This window comes from Orycteropus afer, unplaced genomic scaffold, assembly GCF_000298275.1.
Source record: "Orycteropus afer afer isolate SDZICR_OR568_19922 unplaced genomic scaffold, OryAfe1.0 scaffold00031, whole genome shotgun sequence".
Taxonomy (NCBI): Eukaryota; Metazoa; Chordata; class Mammalia; order Tubulidentata; family Orycteropodidae; genus Orycteropus; species Orycteropus afer.
Window position 1 is genome coordinate 17,093,148 of NW_006921618.1, and position 19,850 is coordinate 17,112,997.

Genomic DNA, 19,850 nt, shown 5'->3' on the forward strand with positions numbered 1-19,850 from the left:
TCATCAGCCACTGTGCAGGAGAAAGATGTGGCAGTCTGCTTCCATAAGGATTACAGCCTTAGAAACCCTAGGAGGCAGTTCTACTCTGTCCTGTAGGGTCATTATAAATTGGAATCAACTCAACAACATGTTTTAATGCTATACAAGAGTCCTGGTGGCATGGTGGTTAAGTGTTCAGTTTCCAACCAAAAGGTCAGTGGTTCAAGGTTCAAACCCAAGCGGGAGCAAGATGTGGCAGTCTGCATCCATAAAGATTACAGTCTTGGAAACCCTATGAGGAACTTCTGCTCTGTCCTGTAGGGTCATTATAAGTCAGAATCAACTTGGTGGCAACAGTTATTTTATTGTTTTGATGCTATACAGAGGAGCCGTGGTGGCACAGTGATTAAGCACTTGGCTGCTCGTCCAAAGGTTGGAGGTTCCAACCCACCAGCCCCTGCACAGGAGAAGGATGTAGCAGTCTGCTTCCATAGATTACAGCCTTGGAAACTCTATAGGGCAGTTCTACTCTGTCATACAGGATCACTGTAAGTCAGAATTGACTCAGTGGCAATGGGAATTGCTATACATAGACACACCCACTACAAAAAATACGGGAGGGAGGGGAAAGAACCTCTGCTTCAGCTGGTCACCAAGAGACAGCTGTCAGCCAGCCTTACTAGAAAAGTTCTCTTGTTTTTTCATATTCACTGTCTTCTCTGTGGCCCAGTAATTATCTTTTGCTCAGTCCTAATACAGAGATAAGCTGTCAATGTGTGTTCAGTTGTGAGAGTATTAATGTTTTAAATCAGCTTTGATTAAGTGTTGGTGAGAAAAAAGTTATTTTTAAAACTTGGTACAAATAAATGAATTCAAAGCTGATTTAAAACACTAATCTCACAACTGAACACACATTGACAGCTTATCTCTGTTTTAGGACTGAGCAAAAGACAATTACTGGGCCACAGAGAAGACAGTGAATATGGAAAAACGAGAACTTTTCTAGTAAGGCTGGCTGACAGCTGTCTCTTGGTGATCAGCTGAAGCAGAGGTTCTTTCCCCTCCCTCCCGTATTTTCTGTAGCGGGTGTGTCTATGTATAGCAATTCCCATTGCTATAATACATGTAAGAACTCTGGTAGCATAGTGCCTAAGGCATTTAACTGCTAACCAGAAGGCTGACAGTTCAAACCCACCGGCCACTCCTCGGAAGGAAGGTTGGGCAATCTACTTCTGTAGTAATACCGCCTCGGAAACCCAAGGAGGGGTCGCTATGAGTCGGATCTGACTTGACGGCAGTGAGTTTGGTTTGGTTTTTATAATACATGTAATTGTCAGATCTGTTAGAAGCATTTTTAATATGCTGAATTTTTCTTTTGTTTTTTTCTTTTAAAGCACTGTACAGATTAGTAGTTATTAACCATCCAGTATTGCCACTCTGATCATATTGAAGAGTGAATAATGGAGCATGTGTGGGTGTGATGAGAGCTTGCTCCTGTAGTGTGGAATTAACCAAAGGTGTATCAATTTATCTCTTTCTTTACCTTGGGTAAACCGTATCTCCTCTCACAGCTGTAGATTTTATAACACTGTATTGTCCCAGAAGATTACTTAAAAAGAACACTCCAAGTTTTGGAGTGCTCTATTTACTAGTTCAAAGTATGTACCTTGTGGCCATATCTGAACAATAAAAAAAAAAAAAAAAAATTGTAGTGTTTGTCCAAAGCTACTATCCTCTTAGGATGTGGTTGAAAATGTTAACATGGAAAGTAATTGTCATTATTACAGAATTTTTCAGGCAGAGAAGGCTAGTTAGCATCTAATAATAGTTTTCTCTTGTGCTTAGTTCTGTGGAATCAAGATGCTGTTTTCTAGTTACCAAATTGGGCTGAAAAAAAATTTAATGCTTATTATTACTTGAATCATTTTTAAAATTTGGACTTTAAGAAATTTTGTCAAATGAATTTAATTTGCTCTATACTAAATCTGACCAACTAAATGGCAAATGTTTTTATGCTGGTGACACCCCTTTTCTCTCCCTCTCCATCCTTCCCAAACATGATCCTTCATAATATTATGAAATGAAATTGGTCACTAAGGGCTTCTTGTCTCCCAGACATGTTTAGTGTAACTTTAATATTTGCTCAAGCACTTTGACTTTTATAGCTCTATTCAGGTTTGAGAATATTCATTTCATCTGTGGAGTTCTTGCTGGTGAGTGCAGTATAAAGGCAAAATTTTCTATTATTTAATAGTCAAAATTTTGCATCAGGCACGGACTTTTCAGCTGTTTTCCTTTACATTCACCTATTCTGGGGATAATCTAATAACAGCATTATTTGGGACATTCTAAAAACTATTTGAAGAATTACTGTCACTGGCAAATTTCATTTGCTGGCATTTGTGAAAACCATGGAAAGGCTGCATTGTGGAGTGACTCTCCTGTAACAAACAATTCTATCAACTCTATTTTAGTAAAAGCCAACGTCTTCCTGAATATACTCCTCTTTCCAGATATCCAGAGATAATCTTTATATACAGAGAGTACCAGTGGACCATGAAAATAACTGAGTTTTGTGGAGAAACTAGTGAACACTACAAAGATATATTTCTAGCTAAGGACCAGTAGCATGCCAAACTTAAAAAAGGGGGGGGGGGAGAGGGAAGTGGGGTTCTAGCCAAGAGAGAAAAATTAGCATGAAAAGAAATGGATTGCATGATAAAGAATGGCACACTAGAGAGGAAAGATTGAAAACAATTATTTTGCTAGCAACATGGTTACTCTGTTGTTAGTTTATCCCCATGTATATTATGACTTTCCTTTTTAAGCTGCCATTTGGCCTGAGTTTTCTACCAAAAGTGTAAATAATCAAAGCTATTATTTATGAGGCCTTTGGGGTGGGGGTGGGAGGCCTAAGGGAATGTTTTACTTTTCAGTAATTTTTGTTCTTCTTTCTTCTTTTGTTTCCTTTTTTGGCTGAAGAATGGGCTATTGCTGCTTGACTTACCATCTTTATGTGCTGTTTACACATGGCTTTTGCAAAGGAAGTTGTTACCACATCTGATTTATCTTTTATTGCAAGTGCCCATTTAAAAGCATTTGTTTTGACTTTAATTTTTTTTTAAGTCAAAAGGTTTCATGTTCCTTTGATTATTATACAACCAAGAGAAATACTGATGTTAATAATTTTTCAAAATATGAAAAATATTCATGTATAAAGACATGTTTTTCACTTTTTAGAGCTTTTTCCTTAGGCATTTACAGCCAGTCTTTGCTAAGACATAAGCGGAACATGGAAACAAAGCACTCGCAATTAACTGATCTTATCAGGACTGGATTCTACCTCTTTTCAGTTTGCATGTTGTGGACCTTTTGGGGATATTATTTAAATACACTGTTGGTAATATTTATTATTCATTATCTGTAATATTTATCGTTTGCTTTAGTTAAGAACCAGGAGCTGGACTCTTCTGCTGGGTATCTTCCTTCTGTGTTTAGCAAGATAACCTCGATTCCTGCTGGTTCTGTGGGCAATTGCAGTGCAAAGCCTTTCTTACTGGGTTTGCAAAGCAAGGGTAATGTGCTCTGTGGGTGTTTGTGTGTCTGTGCAATCCCCATCCTCCTACTCTCTCCCTTTTCCTTATCAAAATTTATTTTTATAAATCTTACTTAAAATCTAATGAATCCCTTTTTTGCTGTGGTATAGAAACACTGATAAAAGTTTAATGTTTCAACTTTCCCTAGGCATTTGCTTTTCACCAGGCCACAGAGTCATTGCAGAGCTGATGGTGACATTTCAAAGTTGATCATACCATTAGGCAGTACTTAGAAGGCCAGCCTGAATCTCATTGTACTTGACAGAATGGCAGAGTAGAGGACAGAGAATGGGAAAACCAGTAGTAATTTAACAGACATGTTGGACTTTGGGCTTCTATTATATAAAATGACTAGAGAGATAGTATGCTGAATCTCATACTTTCCTTTTAAGGAAAATTTACTACTTTCAGGAAGCAAAATGTATGGATAAGAGCAATATAGAAAGATGTGCTTTCTTAATCTATCAAGCTTAAAAAAGGTTGTAACTAATCAGAAATGTTTCCCCTATTATCTTTTTTAAAAGATAATATATATCTTACTTACCATGGACCAAAAATGGCCTATCCAGTCTTTTCCTGAGCATCTTGGCTCAGAAATGTTTATTTGTCTCATAGTGCACATATTTTAATCTTTTTCTTCTATCACAGTTTCTTTCCTCAACATTCTGGCTGGTGATGCTCTCTAAAAGATAATATGGACGTGGTTGAGAACTTGCCAACAACAGGTGAAAGGATGACCAGTCTGAGTTACAGCCACATGCTTGGCCCACCGCAAGTGCTCCAGAAATGCTCCCTTCTCTGTAGGGACTTTATTGCTCTGGTTTACATTTCTTTGCAAAGAGTAATATTTTAAGAAATATAAAAGAATTCTGCACATAAAGTATAACGGTGTTGATCTATAGCATATGTCTCTAATCTAGAGGTATTGCTTAGATGTAGATCAAGTTTTGGGCTACTTTGATCTTTAATATTTTATATTGCCAATTGCTATCATGACTTTGGCAAGAGAATGGTAATTTCTTTTGGATGTCTTGACTGTTTCTGAGGCAGATCTCTAATAAGAACACTTACTGAGAAATTAAGTCACAGATACAGCCAGATCTTTATTCATATTCCTCAGACTATCCTTGGCATCTCTAAATCAGAAAGCATTAAATAGAATATAATGAAACTATAGCTTAAATTTGAGCTGTTTCTTTTCTGCCCAGATATATTATCCATATCATTGACTTTGACTTTCAAAACGAACTCACTAAATCACGAAGTTTTATGTTATATTCTCTTCAGAAAAGAGATTTTTTTATTATTATTTACCAATTGCTAACATCCTTAGAAGGAAGATGGGGCAATCTTCTTCCGTAGTGATACTACCTCAGAAACCCAAGGAGGAGTCGCTATGAGTTGGGTCCAACTCGATGGCACATAACAACAACAACAACATTTATTATAATTCTTTACATTTAACTACCTTTTTTTTTGTGGGAACCCATTAAGTTTTATTTTTAAACTGTTTTTTAAAGGCTTGGAGGATTTGTTAGCACTTCATTTATACACTGTTTACAGGACTCTTTAGGTTTTAAAGATTATTTCGTTACTAAAACCAGATACAAAAGCTTGCATAGGAAAATAATTTTAGTAACATTTTTCTGATTTAAAAAGTAATAAATATGTATTTATATGTTCATTTTAAACAGGTTAGAAAATACAGAAAAACACACGGAAAACAAGAAATCATTTGCTGTGCCACCATTATTACTGTTTTAGAACATATCCTCATGTACATAATTACACACATAGAAAAATAGGATTTTAAGTGGTTAAGAAATAAAACACAGCACATTATTGAGAGGAGAGTTTAGTCTTTGAAGTTAGCGTTTTTGCCTTCGTCCCCCATCCCAACATCAACTATAGGATGAAAGTGCTTCCCTGAAGTCACTTGGCAGGCTTGACAGTGATTCTGCAATTCGCTTGGTTCTTATATGCCTGCCCAGGGTTTTAATTTTTAGAAAGATTAAATGAGACAATAGCAAGGTTTTCCTTTTAACAGAGACAGGAATTGTTTTTCTTTTGCCACCCAAAGGTAAAATTGGACTTCACTAAGCTGGGAACAAGTAACCAAAAGTATGTGGGGAAAATTACTACATAGGCCCTCCAGAAAAAAATTATATGATTCTGAACTTTAGAAAGCTTTTCAGGATATATTTTCACTGTGACGCTTGTAGGATGAGATAATCTTGTAAAGCATAAATGATTCTCTTGACAGCTTCTTCAAATACATAAATCCTTTACTTCAAAAATCACTTAGGAGGGAAAAAAAAAGACTCCAGATTGCATTTAATGGAGTGGCAACAAAATACCTGTAAAACACCCACATCCTGCTCTTAATGATAGCTGGGATCTATAAACCAAGGGAGTGGTGATTTATAACTAATAAAGGCATATAAATACACACGGTTTGATGATCCTGAGATATAATCCCTTTGAATAAATAGTTTTCAAGAAAATGCCTTTAAAAAAGAAAATCTTCGTTTCCTTCCTCCAAACAAACAAAATACTGAATTATCATTCTTAGCAGAAGCCTAAATGAAATTAAGACTCTCCAATCAAATAGTATTCCTGTTCAATTACATAGTTGTCTAACATGCTGCCTTCTATCCTAAAACCTACTAGATGTCATTGCAGTACTTTGTACAGGAAGCTGGTCTTTCTATTGTAGCATCTTCTTACAGATCTTCCATCAGTCCAGACAAGCAACATCTGAATTAATACCTTTGAAATGTTAAGCCTCCATTTTATTTACTTGTCACTGAGTGGTTCAGAATCAGTCATGTCTTTATTCATATCCCTGAGAAGATCCCTTTAAGGTTTACAAGTTAATTTGGTCTCTGCAGTTGTGAAGGGTCTTACGTAATCCAGAGCCCCTTGTTTATGGTAGTAGCTAAAGGCACAACACTGTCAGTTAAAATTTGTCATTGATAGTGGATGCCAAATTCTGGCCTCTTATGTCATTGAGCCGTAATACCTTCTTTCTACCACAGTTTTTTCCTGCTGGATTTCCAGTCTTCTCCTCACATATAAAAGTTGGATACTAAGAACAGATTCTGCTAAGAGGGCTTTGGACAGTCTCTGTACTTCTCAAAAGGAGAGTCAGATTTAGGGTATAGTCTTTCAAACGTAATGGGACATGCCTTTTGGTCCTACTTATAACACTTTCTTGTACTTTGGAAAGAAGATGGGCGTTAGAACCAGAGACTGACCTAACTTTAAACCATCACTTAATAGCACTAAGTTGCTTAATCTCCCTGATTATTCATCTACAAAATAGGGATAATGACTACCTCATAGTGGAGTTGTGAAAAATTAAATGAGATAACATGTTAAAGTGACTAACATAGTACCTGGTAAACATGTTACTAACATAGTAGCATGGTGGACATTCAATAAAAGTTAATTTCCCCTCATTTTACTGATAGCAACCCCTTTTGGGTTTCCAAGGCAGTAAATCTTTACAGAAGTAGATTGCCCAGTCTTCCTTCCGCAGAGTGGCTGGTGGGTCTGAACTGCCAACCTTCTGGTTAGCAGTCAAATGCCTTAGGCACTATACCACCAAAGCTCCTTCATTTTAATGTTGTTGTTGTTGTTGTTGTTATGTGCCATCGAGTCGGACCCGACTCATAGCGACCCCTCCTTGGGTTTCCAAGGCAGTATCACTATGGAAGTAGATTGCCCCATCTTCCTTCCGATCATTTTACTGATACAGGAGATAAAATGATGGACTAGACTAGACAATGGATCTGATCAAGTGACCACTGTTTATGTTCATTCTAAACATGACTTTTCAGTTACTGGGTAGCATAAGACAAAACAAGTTTTCAAGTCACCTGAATTTTTAAAATTTCAAGTTTTGACTGAATGTCCATTATGTGCAAAAAAACAAGTATAAGAGAGATATAGAGAACTAAGTAAGCTAAGTTCTTATCCCCAGGGAGCTCATAGACTGATGGAAAGAGAGATGGATAAACCAGTAATGACAGGGTGCAATAGGAACAAAAGAGGAATGGTGCCTAGCCTAACATTAGGCAACCAGGGGAACACTTCCATAAGAACTGACACTTGAGCTGATTCTGTAAGAAACAGGGCCTTTGAGGCAGAAGGAACAATATTTACAAAGGCACAGAGGCAAAAGAAAACATGCTCTGTTTTAGGAACTGCAGATGGTTTTGAGTTAATGAAGGGAAGGATTGTGTGGAGGAGTACCAGAATGAAACTGGAAAAAGAAGTAGGGGTCAGAGTTTGAATTATTTTCTGTGTCTTACGAAAGGGTCCGTACTTTAACCAAAAGGCAATGAGGAGCCACTGAAGGGTTTTAAGCTGGTAAATTGAAATTTCAAAGTTGCATTTAACAATAAATACTTTGGCAATAGAATAGAAGATGCATGCAAGAAAGGTTTTGAGATGAGAAAGAAGAAAAGAAGACAAACTATTTAGGGCATTAGTAATAATCTGGGTAAAGCATTGTCAGAGTTTAAACAAAGATAGTAAATGTGGGAATGGAGACAAGCAGATAGGAAGGAGATACTAAAGTAGAATAGAAATGACTTGATGATGTAATCAATGGGGATCTGAAGATGAGTGTAAGAAAGACATTGAAGATGAGGAAAGACTGCATAGATGATAATGCTGTTTAGCAATATAACAGAAGTGATGGAAGAAGTTGGAATGAGGGCTTAGGTGGCAGCAGAGATTAATTTGACACATGTTGCATTCCATGTGCCTGGTGGGAAGTCCAGTAAGATCTTTGGACAGTAACACCAACTGGAGAGATTGATTTGACCATATGCGAGAGTGCTATAAATGCTAACCCAACTGTTAACAGTTTTCTTTTCTTTTCTTTTCAGTGAGTCAGACATATTAGGTGAATGGATTTTACAGCTTTTACCCTTGGCTTCCTCGATACATTCTTAGAGAGAGAGAGGGAGAGGGAGAGAGAGAAGAAGAAGAAAATAGATAGATACAGTTTTCCTCAGCTGAAGGAACTTCAGGCTATTAACCAGGAAGTACTGACTTAAGCAATATTTACTTCACAAATGGCTTCTTGATGAAAGACTTGACACTTACTTCTTTAGCAGACTGGTACAAATTGGATCTTACTTTATATCTTAAGTATTTCCCTGATTATTGGTCGGCTTTCTTAGTTGTGAAAAAATTGTTTGAAGAAGCCATGAAGTTCCTCACCATCTGAATGGGTTTTACAATGCTAAGGCTAGCACATAGCCATTTGAGAAGGCTCTGTATTTATTACCACCTGATCATTTTTGGACAGCTCTATAGCAGCTTGTCTGACTCAAAAGAAATAGTGAAATAAGTGCCCATGAAAGTAGTACAGTATATTAATATAAAAACAAATTCATTGTAGTGTCTCAGGCCCTAGCACATAATAGATAGCCAGTTAATGTGGGATACATGGTGCTTTAAAATTTACGGAGTGCTTTCATATATATTATTGTATTTGGTCCTCACAATCTTATGAGCCTAGTATTATTCTTATTTTTAACATGAGGAAATTCATACACCCTTGACAAGAATGTTTTATGTATCTCTGCTATATCTGCAGACAGAAACAGCCATTGTTAATCATCTCTCAATTCCATCTTTCATGTCTTACAAAATATTCATAATCAGCCAATAAAAGACCTGCCTGATCTGAATTCAGCTTTCGCTACTTTGAGGAGCTCTCGAGTTGCATTTTTCAAGATGGTTTAGGAATAAAGTTGGACTGAAGTTCTTGAATGCAGTGCATTTTTTTCTTGCCTTAATAGAGCACTGGTTTATATTTATCACAATGTAGGCTGACTTACAAGTTAATGAGCTGCAGCAATTTTTTAATACTAAAATGTGATTTGAATACTAAAATGTGTAAGCTTGTCCAAGCATATTTAATTTATCCCAGGCACACCTTCTTAAAAGTACCTTTCTGGTATTAAGTTCCTGTGTGGTATATAATATGCTAAAACAATCTTATCAAAATCTCTGACCTTTATAGCTTTCTAGTGATGAGTACATGAAAATTACTTGCCATGACATTTGGCTTCTGTTAGAATGTTCATTTTTCATATCCTTTCCTACTAGTGTGGATTTCTTTTCTTTGTCCATCTAGAACACCTTTCTTTAAACTTCAGAAATAGGTCCATCTACTTTGGACCTATTGGTCCAAAAGTAGGTCCTACTTTGGACCTGCTTTGGATGGTATTATCTCATCCAGGTTCTCTCCCTCTTTCTCTCTCTCTTTAAATTGTGATATAGGTGAAATTTTACAGAGAAAATTCATTTTCTTTACAACAGTTCATAAACATTTTGTTTCATGACATAATGTAACAGTTCTCTTTCCACTTCCTCCCTGGGGTTACCCTTTCCCTGTGTCCTTCTTTCCTATGCATTCCTGCCCTCTAAGCTATTTCCCTGTGCAAATACTGCCCTTCTGATCTCCCATGGTTGATTGCTCTAAGGAGTGTACCTACCTTGTGTAAATGTTCACCTTATATGCCTGTCTATTGATTGGCTGCAAGCCATGAGAGTAAGTTCAGTTCCAGGCCCAAAGGGTGACTAGGGGTCATGGTCTCAGGGGTTTCACCCATCCTAACAGACCAGTAAGCCTGGTCTTTTTTTATGATTTTGAGTTTTGTTGCACATTTTTCTTCCACTGTACCCAGGGTCTCCTATTTTGATCCTTTTCTAAGTGGTTGACATTGGTAGCTGGGCACTCTCTAGTTCTACTGGTCTCAGAGTCATGTAGGCAGTTTGCATGGTCCACTAATCCTTTGGACTAATTGTTTCTGTGCATCTTTGGTTTTCTTCATTCTTTTTTGCTCCAGACAAGAAGGAACCAACTGTTGCATCTTAGATGGCCACATGTAAGCTCTTAAGACTCTAGTCACTACTTACCAAAGTAGGATAATAGAGTGATGTTTTTGGGTATTATGTTATACCAATTGAACTTGATGTCCCTTGACCATAGGTGACTCACTCCCCTCAGGGTGCTGGGCTGTGGCTAAGAAGTTATCATCACTTTGCCCCATTAGCTCTATCATAGATATGAACATTCTTATACCACGATCAAATACGTATGGAGAAATACTGTCTGCCAAACTTAGGTGTGGTCATGGGTGTTTTCCCTTTTAACTAGACATACCTGATCATTTAGCCTGTCTACCTGTGTATCCACCCATAGGCTGATGTTTGTTCTTACTGAAAATACAGTGTTATGTGTGTGAAAGTGTTTGTCTTTGTTGTCTGTACCTCTTATGCACCTCTCTGTGTCTTCCTTTTCCTTAGTGTTCTTGTGTTGGTCACTTTTAGTCATCCAGGCTTTCTTTGAAGTACTTAAGTTAGAATTGTTTTTCCTGTGGTGTGAGGCATTTAGTCCAGCAGGGAATTCTGTGTTTGCAGGATTTATTTTCCTAAGGGGTTAAAAGTGTTGTGTCATTCACATTCATTTTTATTCTGTTGGCAAAGAAACATTTCAGTATTTTTTTATATCATGTTTGATGCCATGACAGTGATTAGAGTAAGTAAGTTGGATGTACTCAACTTTTATGTCCCTGCCAACCAAAGTCTAGATTTTAGCTTCTCTATGAGAGAACCAAGACAATACTATGACTTAGAGATGTGAAACATTTTTTTCAACCTGATCATTCTCCTCAAGAATATGTTTTGATTGACTTATGAATTGCATTGTGTTATGTACATAGTAATGAGTTAGTTATTTAGGAAAGGCAAAGTAGCTCACTTCAGCAGTAAAGAGAATATATTCTACAGGGAAGAACATAGGAATATGAAGTGCTGTGTGCTGTATGAGGCACGTTGAAGTTATTTCTTAGATTAACAATGTTATAGAAATATGTCCAAAATGAGATTGGAATTGTTTAAGCTGCTGACATGTATAATGAACAGTAGTTCTTCCTGTTGACAACCTCAGGGAGTAAGATACTTGGTTGATATTAGTATTAATATTCTTGAGGCTTCTTAAAAATCATTGTTTCTTAGAGTTCGCTATATTCCCCACTTAGCTAATCTTTTCTTGCTTTTGTATGTGTCCATTCATTTGTAGAATATAAATGGCATTCGCACAGAGGAGGTGGCTACTGTGATAAAGGGGCCGAATACTAACCCTGACTCTGAACAAGAGGGCCACACATTTGGCAAGAGCCAAATGATCACCCCACCAGAGTCTTCACAAGGTTTTGACTTCAGCTCCCTCTCCATAAGCAGCAAGGAGACAGAAGAGAAGGTGCAGGGGGCATCTGGCCATTTTGGTATTAAGGAGATGCCAAGAGGCCCAAATGGGGAATGTATAGGAGAGGAGGAACAGGCCAGTACTTTAAAGGGCCCCATGGGCAAGTTCTCAGTACTGTCAGCTTCCTGTCAGCTGCAACTTGGTGAAAAAAACACAGAGAGTGGTGAAGAACATGTTACACCAGGAGAGCCACTTGGAAAGCAAAATGGATCATTTCTTGACTCTCATGTGGGTAACCAGTTCCCCACCCTCATTCGAAGTTTCCAGGTAGTGTTACCTGATTCAATGACACAGGTCTAATGACTCTCTTTGGGAGAAGGCCAAAGTCTGTTCTGTATAGGAGGTGGCAGTGGTGGTGAAGGTAGACTCTCTGCTTTTTTTCAATCACAGAATAAAATTGAAGCCTTTGGTTTCTACAAAGAAATTTATGCAGAGGAATAAACTCCATGCTAGAAATGCTTTCTCCCCTACTGACTTACAAAACTCTTGGGAGTAAACTCCAACTATTTATCTTTATGAGCTGGTATCAGTTTGTTCTTTTCTGTTCAAGTGTAGAATATTTAAAGAGGTAAATTTCTGAGACTTGAATGGTGCAGAACCTTCAGTGTTCTCAGACAATGCTCAAAAACTCAAATACTCTTAACTAAAAGAGGCAACGGATCTTTTTATGAGACTCCAAGGCTCAAATTATGTTGCAGCCACATAGTGCAACTCCACCACTCCCACTGACCCTATTCACAGGGGCTTGCTTCCATGATCATAGGCACTATCTCCTATGCTAAGGTGATGGCCACTTAATCTTACCACAATCAAATGGTAGTTTTAGGGTGATTTATAGTCTTGGGGAAGGTGAGCTGATGGACGAGAAAGCCTTTGATATTCCACTATTTTACTCTTTTGAAATTCTGAGATTAATCACCAGGTGGTGGTAGAACTGATTTTTTTCTTTCTGTTTTCCAAATACTGTTTATTCTTAACAACTCCAAAGTGAATATCTGACATTGATTTGAAAGAAGTTAATGAATTCCAGGGTAATGCATTCCAATCCTGCTGCCATTTCATGTACCACTTGTACTTATTGGAGGAAATGTGGCTGGTTTTCTTAAATATAACAGTACAGAGGACAAATGAAAGTGATTGCTATTTGGCAAATAGTTTTATGTTCAAAATCTAAAGGTCAGTCTGAAGTGTCTTATATCACCAATCATGTCTGATCTTACAGCTTTCCATTAGGCATATGAAAGTGATTACAGGAATTCTGTTCTTTAATATCTTTCATGATTTGATACCTTGTCAGAACTACTTTGGAACAGTATCCAAGACTTGGGCAGAGTGAATACCTTTGGAGATTGAGCTAGTCCTTCTTAATTAGAGCTAACACTTTGATCAGATCAATGTCAGAAGATTTGTTTCCCCCAGAGTTCTGAAAGACTTTGGTAACTCTGTTTCCTTACTGTTTCACAGCCTCCCCTGGTGAAGACTCAGACTGTCACCATCTCAGATACTGCCAATGCTGTGAAAAGTGAAATCCCAACCAAAGACGTCCCTATTGTCCACACAGAAACAAAGACCATCACTTATGAGGCTGCCCAGGTAGGACATGGTGTGATGCTTCAGAACCAGACTAGAGTAAACACAATAGATAACTTTTTTTGCGTCACAGTGTTTCTGATCATTTGCTGTAAATAATGTTATTCTTTTCTGGTGTATTTCTTTTTAGAAAAAATTACTGATTTAAAGATGTCACAAAATACTTGATTAAAAGCAAAATCAACTTGGATCTGATTGCTTATATCTGCTCAATTTATTAGTCTAGTATAATGATGAAGAACATGGTCTTCAAGGTCAAGCATACTTGAGTTCAGGTCGTCTCCTCAATGTACTAACATGGGCCAGTAGTTGATACCCTTGGTACCTTGCCCCTGATGGTAATATCTGCCTCATGGAATTCTTATAATTGTATAAGATATGGTTCTGTATGGAAATGGCTTGAGCACCATAACTGAAAGCATAAACAACAGTGAAAATAATTATAAATTTATTTAAATTAATATTAAAATCACATAAGAACTTAAGTATTTAAATATTTGTTTAAATTTTGTCTTAGTTTCTTAGTACTGCTATAACAGAAATACTACAAGTGGATGGCCTTAATGAACAGAAATGAATTTTCTCATAGTTTAAGAGGTTAGATATCTGAATTTAGGGTGCCAGTTTAGGGAAAGGCTCTCTGTAAGCTCTGGGACAAGATCTTTGTCTCAGCTTCTCTTTGGAGATCACCATGTGATCTCCAATTCATGCTTACTTCTCTGTGCCTAATCTGCCCTTTTTATATCTCAAAATTAGTAGATTTAAAATACTGCTACACTAGTATGACATCATTAACATAACAAATAAAGCCCTATTCCCAAATGGTATTGTTGTTTTTAGGTGCCGTTGAGTCTGTTCCAACTCATAGCAACCCTGTGTACAGCAGAATGAAACAATGCCTGGCCCTGCACTATCCACACAGTTGTTGATATGTTTGAGCTCATTGTTGCAGCCACTATGTCGGTCCATCTCATTGAAGGTCTTTCTTTTTTGTGCTGACCCTGTATTTTACCAAGCATGATGTCTTTCTCCAGGGACTGGTATCTTCTGATAACATGTTCAAAGTATGTGAGACAAAGACTTGCCATTCTCACTTCTAAGGAGCATTCTGGCTGTACTTCTTCCGAGATGGATTTGTTGATTCTTTTGGCAGCCCATGTATATTCTTCACCAACACCATAATTCAAAGGCATCAATTCTTTGGTCTTCCTTATTCATTGTCCAGCTTTCACATACATATGGGGTGATTGAAAATACCATGGTTTGGGTCAGGCACACCTTAGTCCTCGAAGTGACATCTTTGCTTTTTACACTTTAAAAAGGTCTTTTGCAGCAGATTTGCCCAATGCAGTTCTTCATTTGATTCTTCACTGCTGCTTCTACAGGCATTGATTGTGGATCCAAGTAAAATGAAATCCTTAACAACTTCAATATTTCTCTGTTTATCATGATGTTGCTGATTGGTCCAGTTGTAAGGATTTTTGTTTTCTTTTTGTTGAGGTGTAATCTGCACTGAAGCCTGTAGTCTTTGAACTTCATCAGTAAAAGCTTCAAGTCTTCTTCACTTTCAGCAAGCAAGATTGTGTCATCTCATATTAATAGGTTGTTTGTGCATCTTCTTCCAATCCTGGTGCAGCATTCTTCTTTATACAGTCCAGCTTTTTGGATTATTTGCTCAGCATACAGATTGAATAAGTATGGTGAAAAGATACAATCCTTTTTTCAAAATGTAGTCTCATCAGTCATCACTGGGTTAATTCCCGCTAGCATCTTAGTCCCTGAAAAACTAGGTACAGCTGTTTGAATTGGGGATTCTGGTGCTCTGAACAGCTCACTGAGTCAGAGTGCACCAAACTCAGGGAAGTAGGATTGGAAAGGAGAAAGGGACAGGAGAAAAAAAAATAACAAGATCAAGAGATCCACCCTGCAGAGCACGACAGGCAGCCAAGAAAGGACATCGGAGACCTCCCTGGGGGAGCTCCAACCAGCAGGCAAGAGAGACCATCCAAGACCTCCCTGGATTAAGGAAGAAGACACACCACACCAGCATACCAGCGATCACCCCAAGGATCTACCTTCAGCACCTGATTTTATCAGTAACTTGGGTCAGCTAGGGGCAAGTGGGCACATTCAGCGGTGCTGAAATCCGAGCATAGAGTCCATTTAGTGCTGCAAGAGGGCGGGCCCAGGGAGGTGCCCCACAGCAGATCACTGAATAGGCTTGGGTCAGCTTTGTGGCACTGAGGGGCCCCACACTTGATTTTGTCAGTAATATTAAGACCACTGGGTCCAAGCGGGCACTGGCCTGACTCCAGTGCTGCTGAAACTCAGCGGGTCTTTGGCAACGTGGGTGGGCAGGCCCAGAGAGGAACTCTCGCGACAGATCGTGGTGTGGGCCAGCGATGCAAGTCGCGGGCCCTGGGAGGAACTCCTGCCTCAGATCACGGTCTGGGCTGGTGCTGCAGGTGGGCGGTCCCAGAAGGAACTCCGACGGCAAATTGCGGAGCCAGACAGTAGTCTTGGATCGGCTTTTTGGCACCAAGGGGCCTTGGGAGCAGGATTTTTGCATGTGTCTGAGCCTGGTGGAAAGTGGCGACCCCCTGACAACTGGAGTCTCTGCTGAACTTGAGCTACAGGCCTGTGAATAACAGTACAACATCATCATTAGCAGCTGGCTCAAAGCCCTAGAAATTGGCCCTACCAACAGGGAGCTTTCCTTCTTCCTTCTTATGCTCTCACCTTCTCCACCAATAACCTCACTCATCTGATAGAAGAAACCACATTCAGCCACCATAATGCCTCCCGGTTTGAATTCTAAACCCTCTTTACAACAAACAGAAACCCATATCCACATTCCACATAGTGATTCCATCATCACAAAGAAAACTGCAGAGCAACCCAGAATACATGAATTAATAACTAAAAAAATAAAATATACTAGCTCCACCTTTTCAAAATATTATATCATAAAACCAAGACAAAACAAATCAGTACATAACCAACAGTTAAAGACAACCTCATAATGTCTAGGAAACAACAGGCAACCACAAAGCTCTCATTAAACATGGAGGAAGAGGAGGCAATAGAATTACCTGAGAAGGAATTTAGAAGATATGTTTACAGAGCTTTACAAGAGTCTAAGGAAACCCCAAACAGAAGCAAGGAGAACACAGACAGTTCCCTGGAAGAACTCAGGAAAATCATTCAAGAACAAAATGACAAGATTAATGGACAATCAAAACTCATACAAAAACAGCAGTTAGAAATCCAGAAGATGAATACCAAAATTACAGAACTACACAACACACTAGAGGCACAAAAGAGCAGGATAGAACTGGCTGAAGAATGCATATCCCAATTAAAAGACAAATCCCTGGACACCAGCCTGTATGAAGAAAAATCAGAACAAAGATTTAAGAGAAATGAAGAGAACCTAAGAATTATATGGGATAATATGAAAAGGAACAACATAAGACTTGTTGGAATTCCAGAACAAGAGGTGGCGAAAAAAACCACTGAGAAAAATTGTGGAAGACCTACTAACAGAAAACTTCCCCCATATCATGAAGGAAGAAAAGATATTTGTCCAAGAAGCTCATAGAACCCCACAAAAGATAGATCCCAAGAGAAAAACAATGAGGGATATTATAATCAAACTCTCAAAAACCAAAGACAAAGAAAAATTTTGAGAGCAGCCCATGACAAAAGAAATATTACTTATAATAATCAAACAGGCTGAGCTCCAATTACTCAGCAGAAACCATGCAGGCGAGAAGGCAATGGGATGGCATATATAAAACACTGAAGGAAAAGAACTTCCAACCGAGAATCCTATATCCAGCCAAATTATCCTTCAAATATGAGGGCAAAATCAAGTCAGTCCCACACAAACGGAAATTAAGGGATGTTGTGAAAACCAGACCAACCCTACAAGAAATGCTTAAGGAAGTCCTTCCAATAGAGAACCCACAACAGAGATCAACAAAATCAGGATATGTGGCATCAACACTAAAACCAAATCAGAAATAGAAACTCAAAATAAGACCATAAAACACTGTACACTAAAAACCAAGTCAATCAGCACACAACAACAGCAACTAACCTATTAGAGGGAATAAAACTTCGAGGTACAAGCATCCAAATAGAAAAACAGGACAATGTCTTCACAAAATGCACTGTTCTAAAAATGTAGAAATAAGAATGTACTCCAAAGTAACCACAGAGAAAATTAACAATCCCCCTAAGCAAATCCAGAAGGAAGGAAAACATATGGTTTAATAAGCACAAAACCCACAATAAAGAAGAAAATAGAGGAAGCATTGGGCAACAAACCAAACTCAGCACAGAAAAATATATGGACCAAGGAAACACCAATAACACGACAAAAAAACACAATAGAATGACAGCAATCAATTCATACCTATCACTAATTACAATCATTGTGAATGGACTAAATGCACCAATAAAGAGAAAGAGAGTGGCAAACTGGATAAGAAAAGAAGACCCATCAATATGCTGCCTACAAGAGACCCACCTTAGACACGAAGATAAAAACAAATTAAGAGTTAAGGGATGGAAAAACATATACCAAGCCAGTGGAAACCAAAAAAGAGCAGGAGTGGCAATATTAATTTCTGATAAAATAGACATTAAGGTGAAAAACATCATAAGAGACAAAGAAGGACATTATATGATGCTGAAAAGGTCAATTGACAAAGAAGACGTTACGATAATAAGTATTTATGCACCTAATGAAAGTGCTCCAAAATACATGAAGCAGATATTAACTGAATTAAAAGGGACAATAGACAACTCTACAATAGTAGTAGGAGACTTTAACACACTGGTTTCAAAGAGGGACAGATCAACTAGGACAAAACTCAACAAAGATACAGAAGAACTCAACAATACAAGCAACCAACTCAACCTCATAGACATATACAAAGCATTTTACCCAACAAAAGCACAATTCACATTCTTCTCCAGTGCACATGGATCCTTCTCCAGAATAGACCATATGTTTGGACATAAAACAAGCCTCAATAAATTCAAAAGCATTGAAATACTACAAAGCATCTTCTTGGACCACAATGCTATAAAATTAGAAATGAATAATAGGAAGATCAAGGAAAAAACAAACATGGAAGCTGAACAATTCACTGCTCAAAAACTACTGGGTAATAGAACAAATATAATCTAAAATAAAAGAATTCCTAGAAACAAATGAGAATGAAGATACATTGTATCAAAACCTATGGGACACAGTGAAAGCAGTATACAGAGGACAGTTTATAGTAATAAATGCATACATCAAAAAAGAGGAAAGAAACCAAATCAACACTCTAACTCACCAACTCCAACAACTAGAAATAGAACAACAAAAGAATCCTACAGTATCTAGAAGTGAGGAAATAATAAAGATCAGAGCAGAAATAAACAAAACAGAAAACAAAATAACCATAGAGAAAATCAACAAAACAAAAAGGTGGTTCTTCAAAAAGATTAACAAAATCGATAAACCATTGGCAGATCTAACAAAAGAAAAGAAAGAGAATATCCAAATCACAAGAATTGTAAACGAAAAGGTGTCATCACAACAGAACCAACTGAAATAAAAAAGATACAGAATATTATGAAAAACTGTACTCTTACAGATTTGAGAGCCTAGGAGAGATGGACAAGTTCTAGAATCATGAGACCTACCTAAACTATCCCACTCAGAGATAGAATACTTGAACAGACCTATAACAAAAGAAGAAATTGAACAGGTCATCAAAAAACTTCCCACAAAGAAAAGTCCTGGCCCTGATGGCTTCACTGGAGAATTTTATCAAATATTCAGAGAAGAGTTGACACCTATGCTACTCAAGCTATTCCAGAACATAGAAAAAGATGGAATGCTCCCAAACTCATTTATGAAGCAAACATAACACTAATACCAAAACCAGGGAAAGACACCACTAGAAAGGAAAGCTACAGATCAATATCACTCATAAACATATATGCAAAAATCTTCAACAAAATCCTAGCCAACAGAACCCAACAACACATCAAAAAAATAATACATCCCTACCAAGTGGGATTCATACCTGGTATTCAAGGATGGTTCAACATCAGAAAAACAATCAATGTAATCCACCACATAAACAAAACAAAAGAAAAGAACCATATGATTATATCAATCGATGCAGAAGAGGCATTTGATAAAATCCAACATCCATTCTTGTTCAGAACTCTCAGCAAAATAGGTATAGAAGGGAAATTCCTCAACATAATAAAGGGTATATATGTAAAGCCATATCTCCTTGAGGACTAAGGTGCGCCTGACACAAGCCATGATATTTCCAATCGCCTCATATGCATGTGAGAGCTGGACAATGAATAAGGAAGAC

General features: G+C 37.8%; 1 protein-coding gene across 1 annotated transcript in view; it reads left to right on the plus strand.

Moving 5' to 3' along the window:
- Positions 1-19,850, plus strand: part of EPB41 (erythrocyte membrane protein band 4.1) — a 273,985-nt gene that overhangs the window by 239,293 nt on the left and 14,842 nt on the right. The window contains exon 17 of the mRNA XM_042780280.1: positions 13,333-13,461. Coding sequence (XP_042636214.1) covers positions 13,333-13,461 — 129 coding nt within the window. The remainder of the gene's footprint in view (positions 1-13,332; positions 13,462-19,850) is intronic.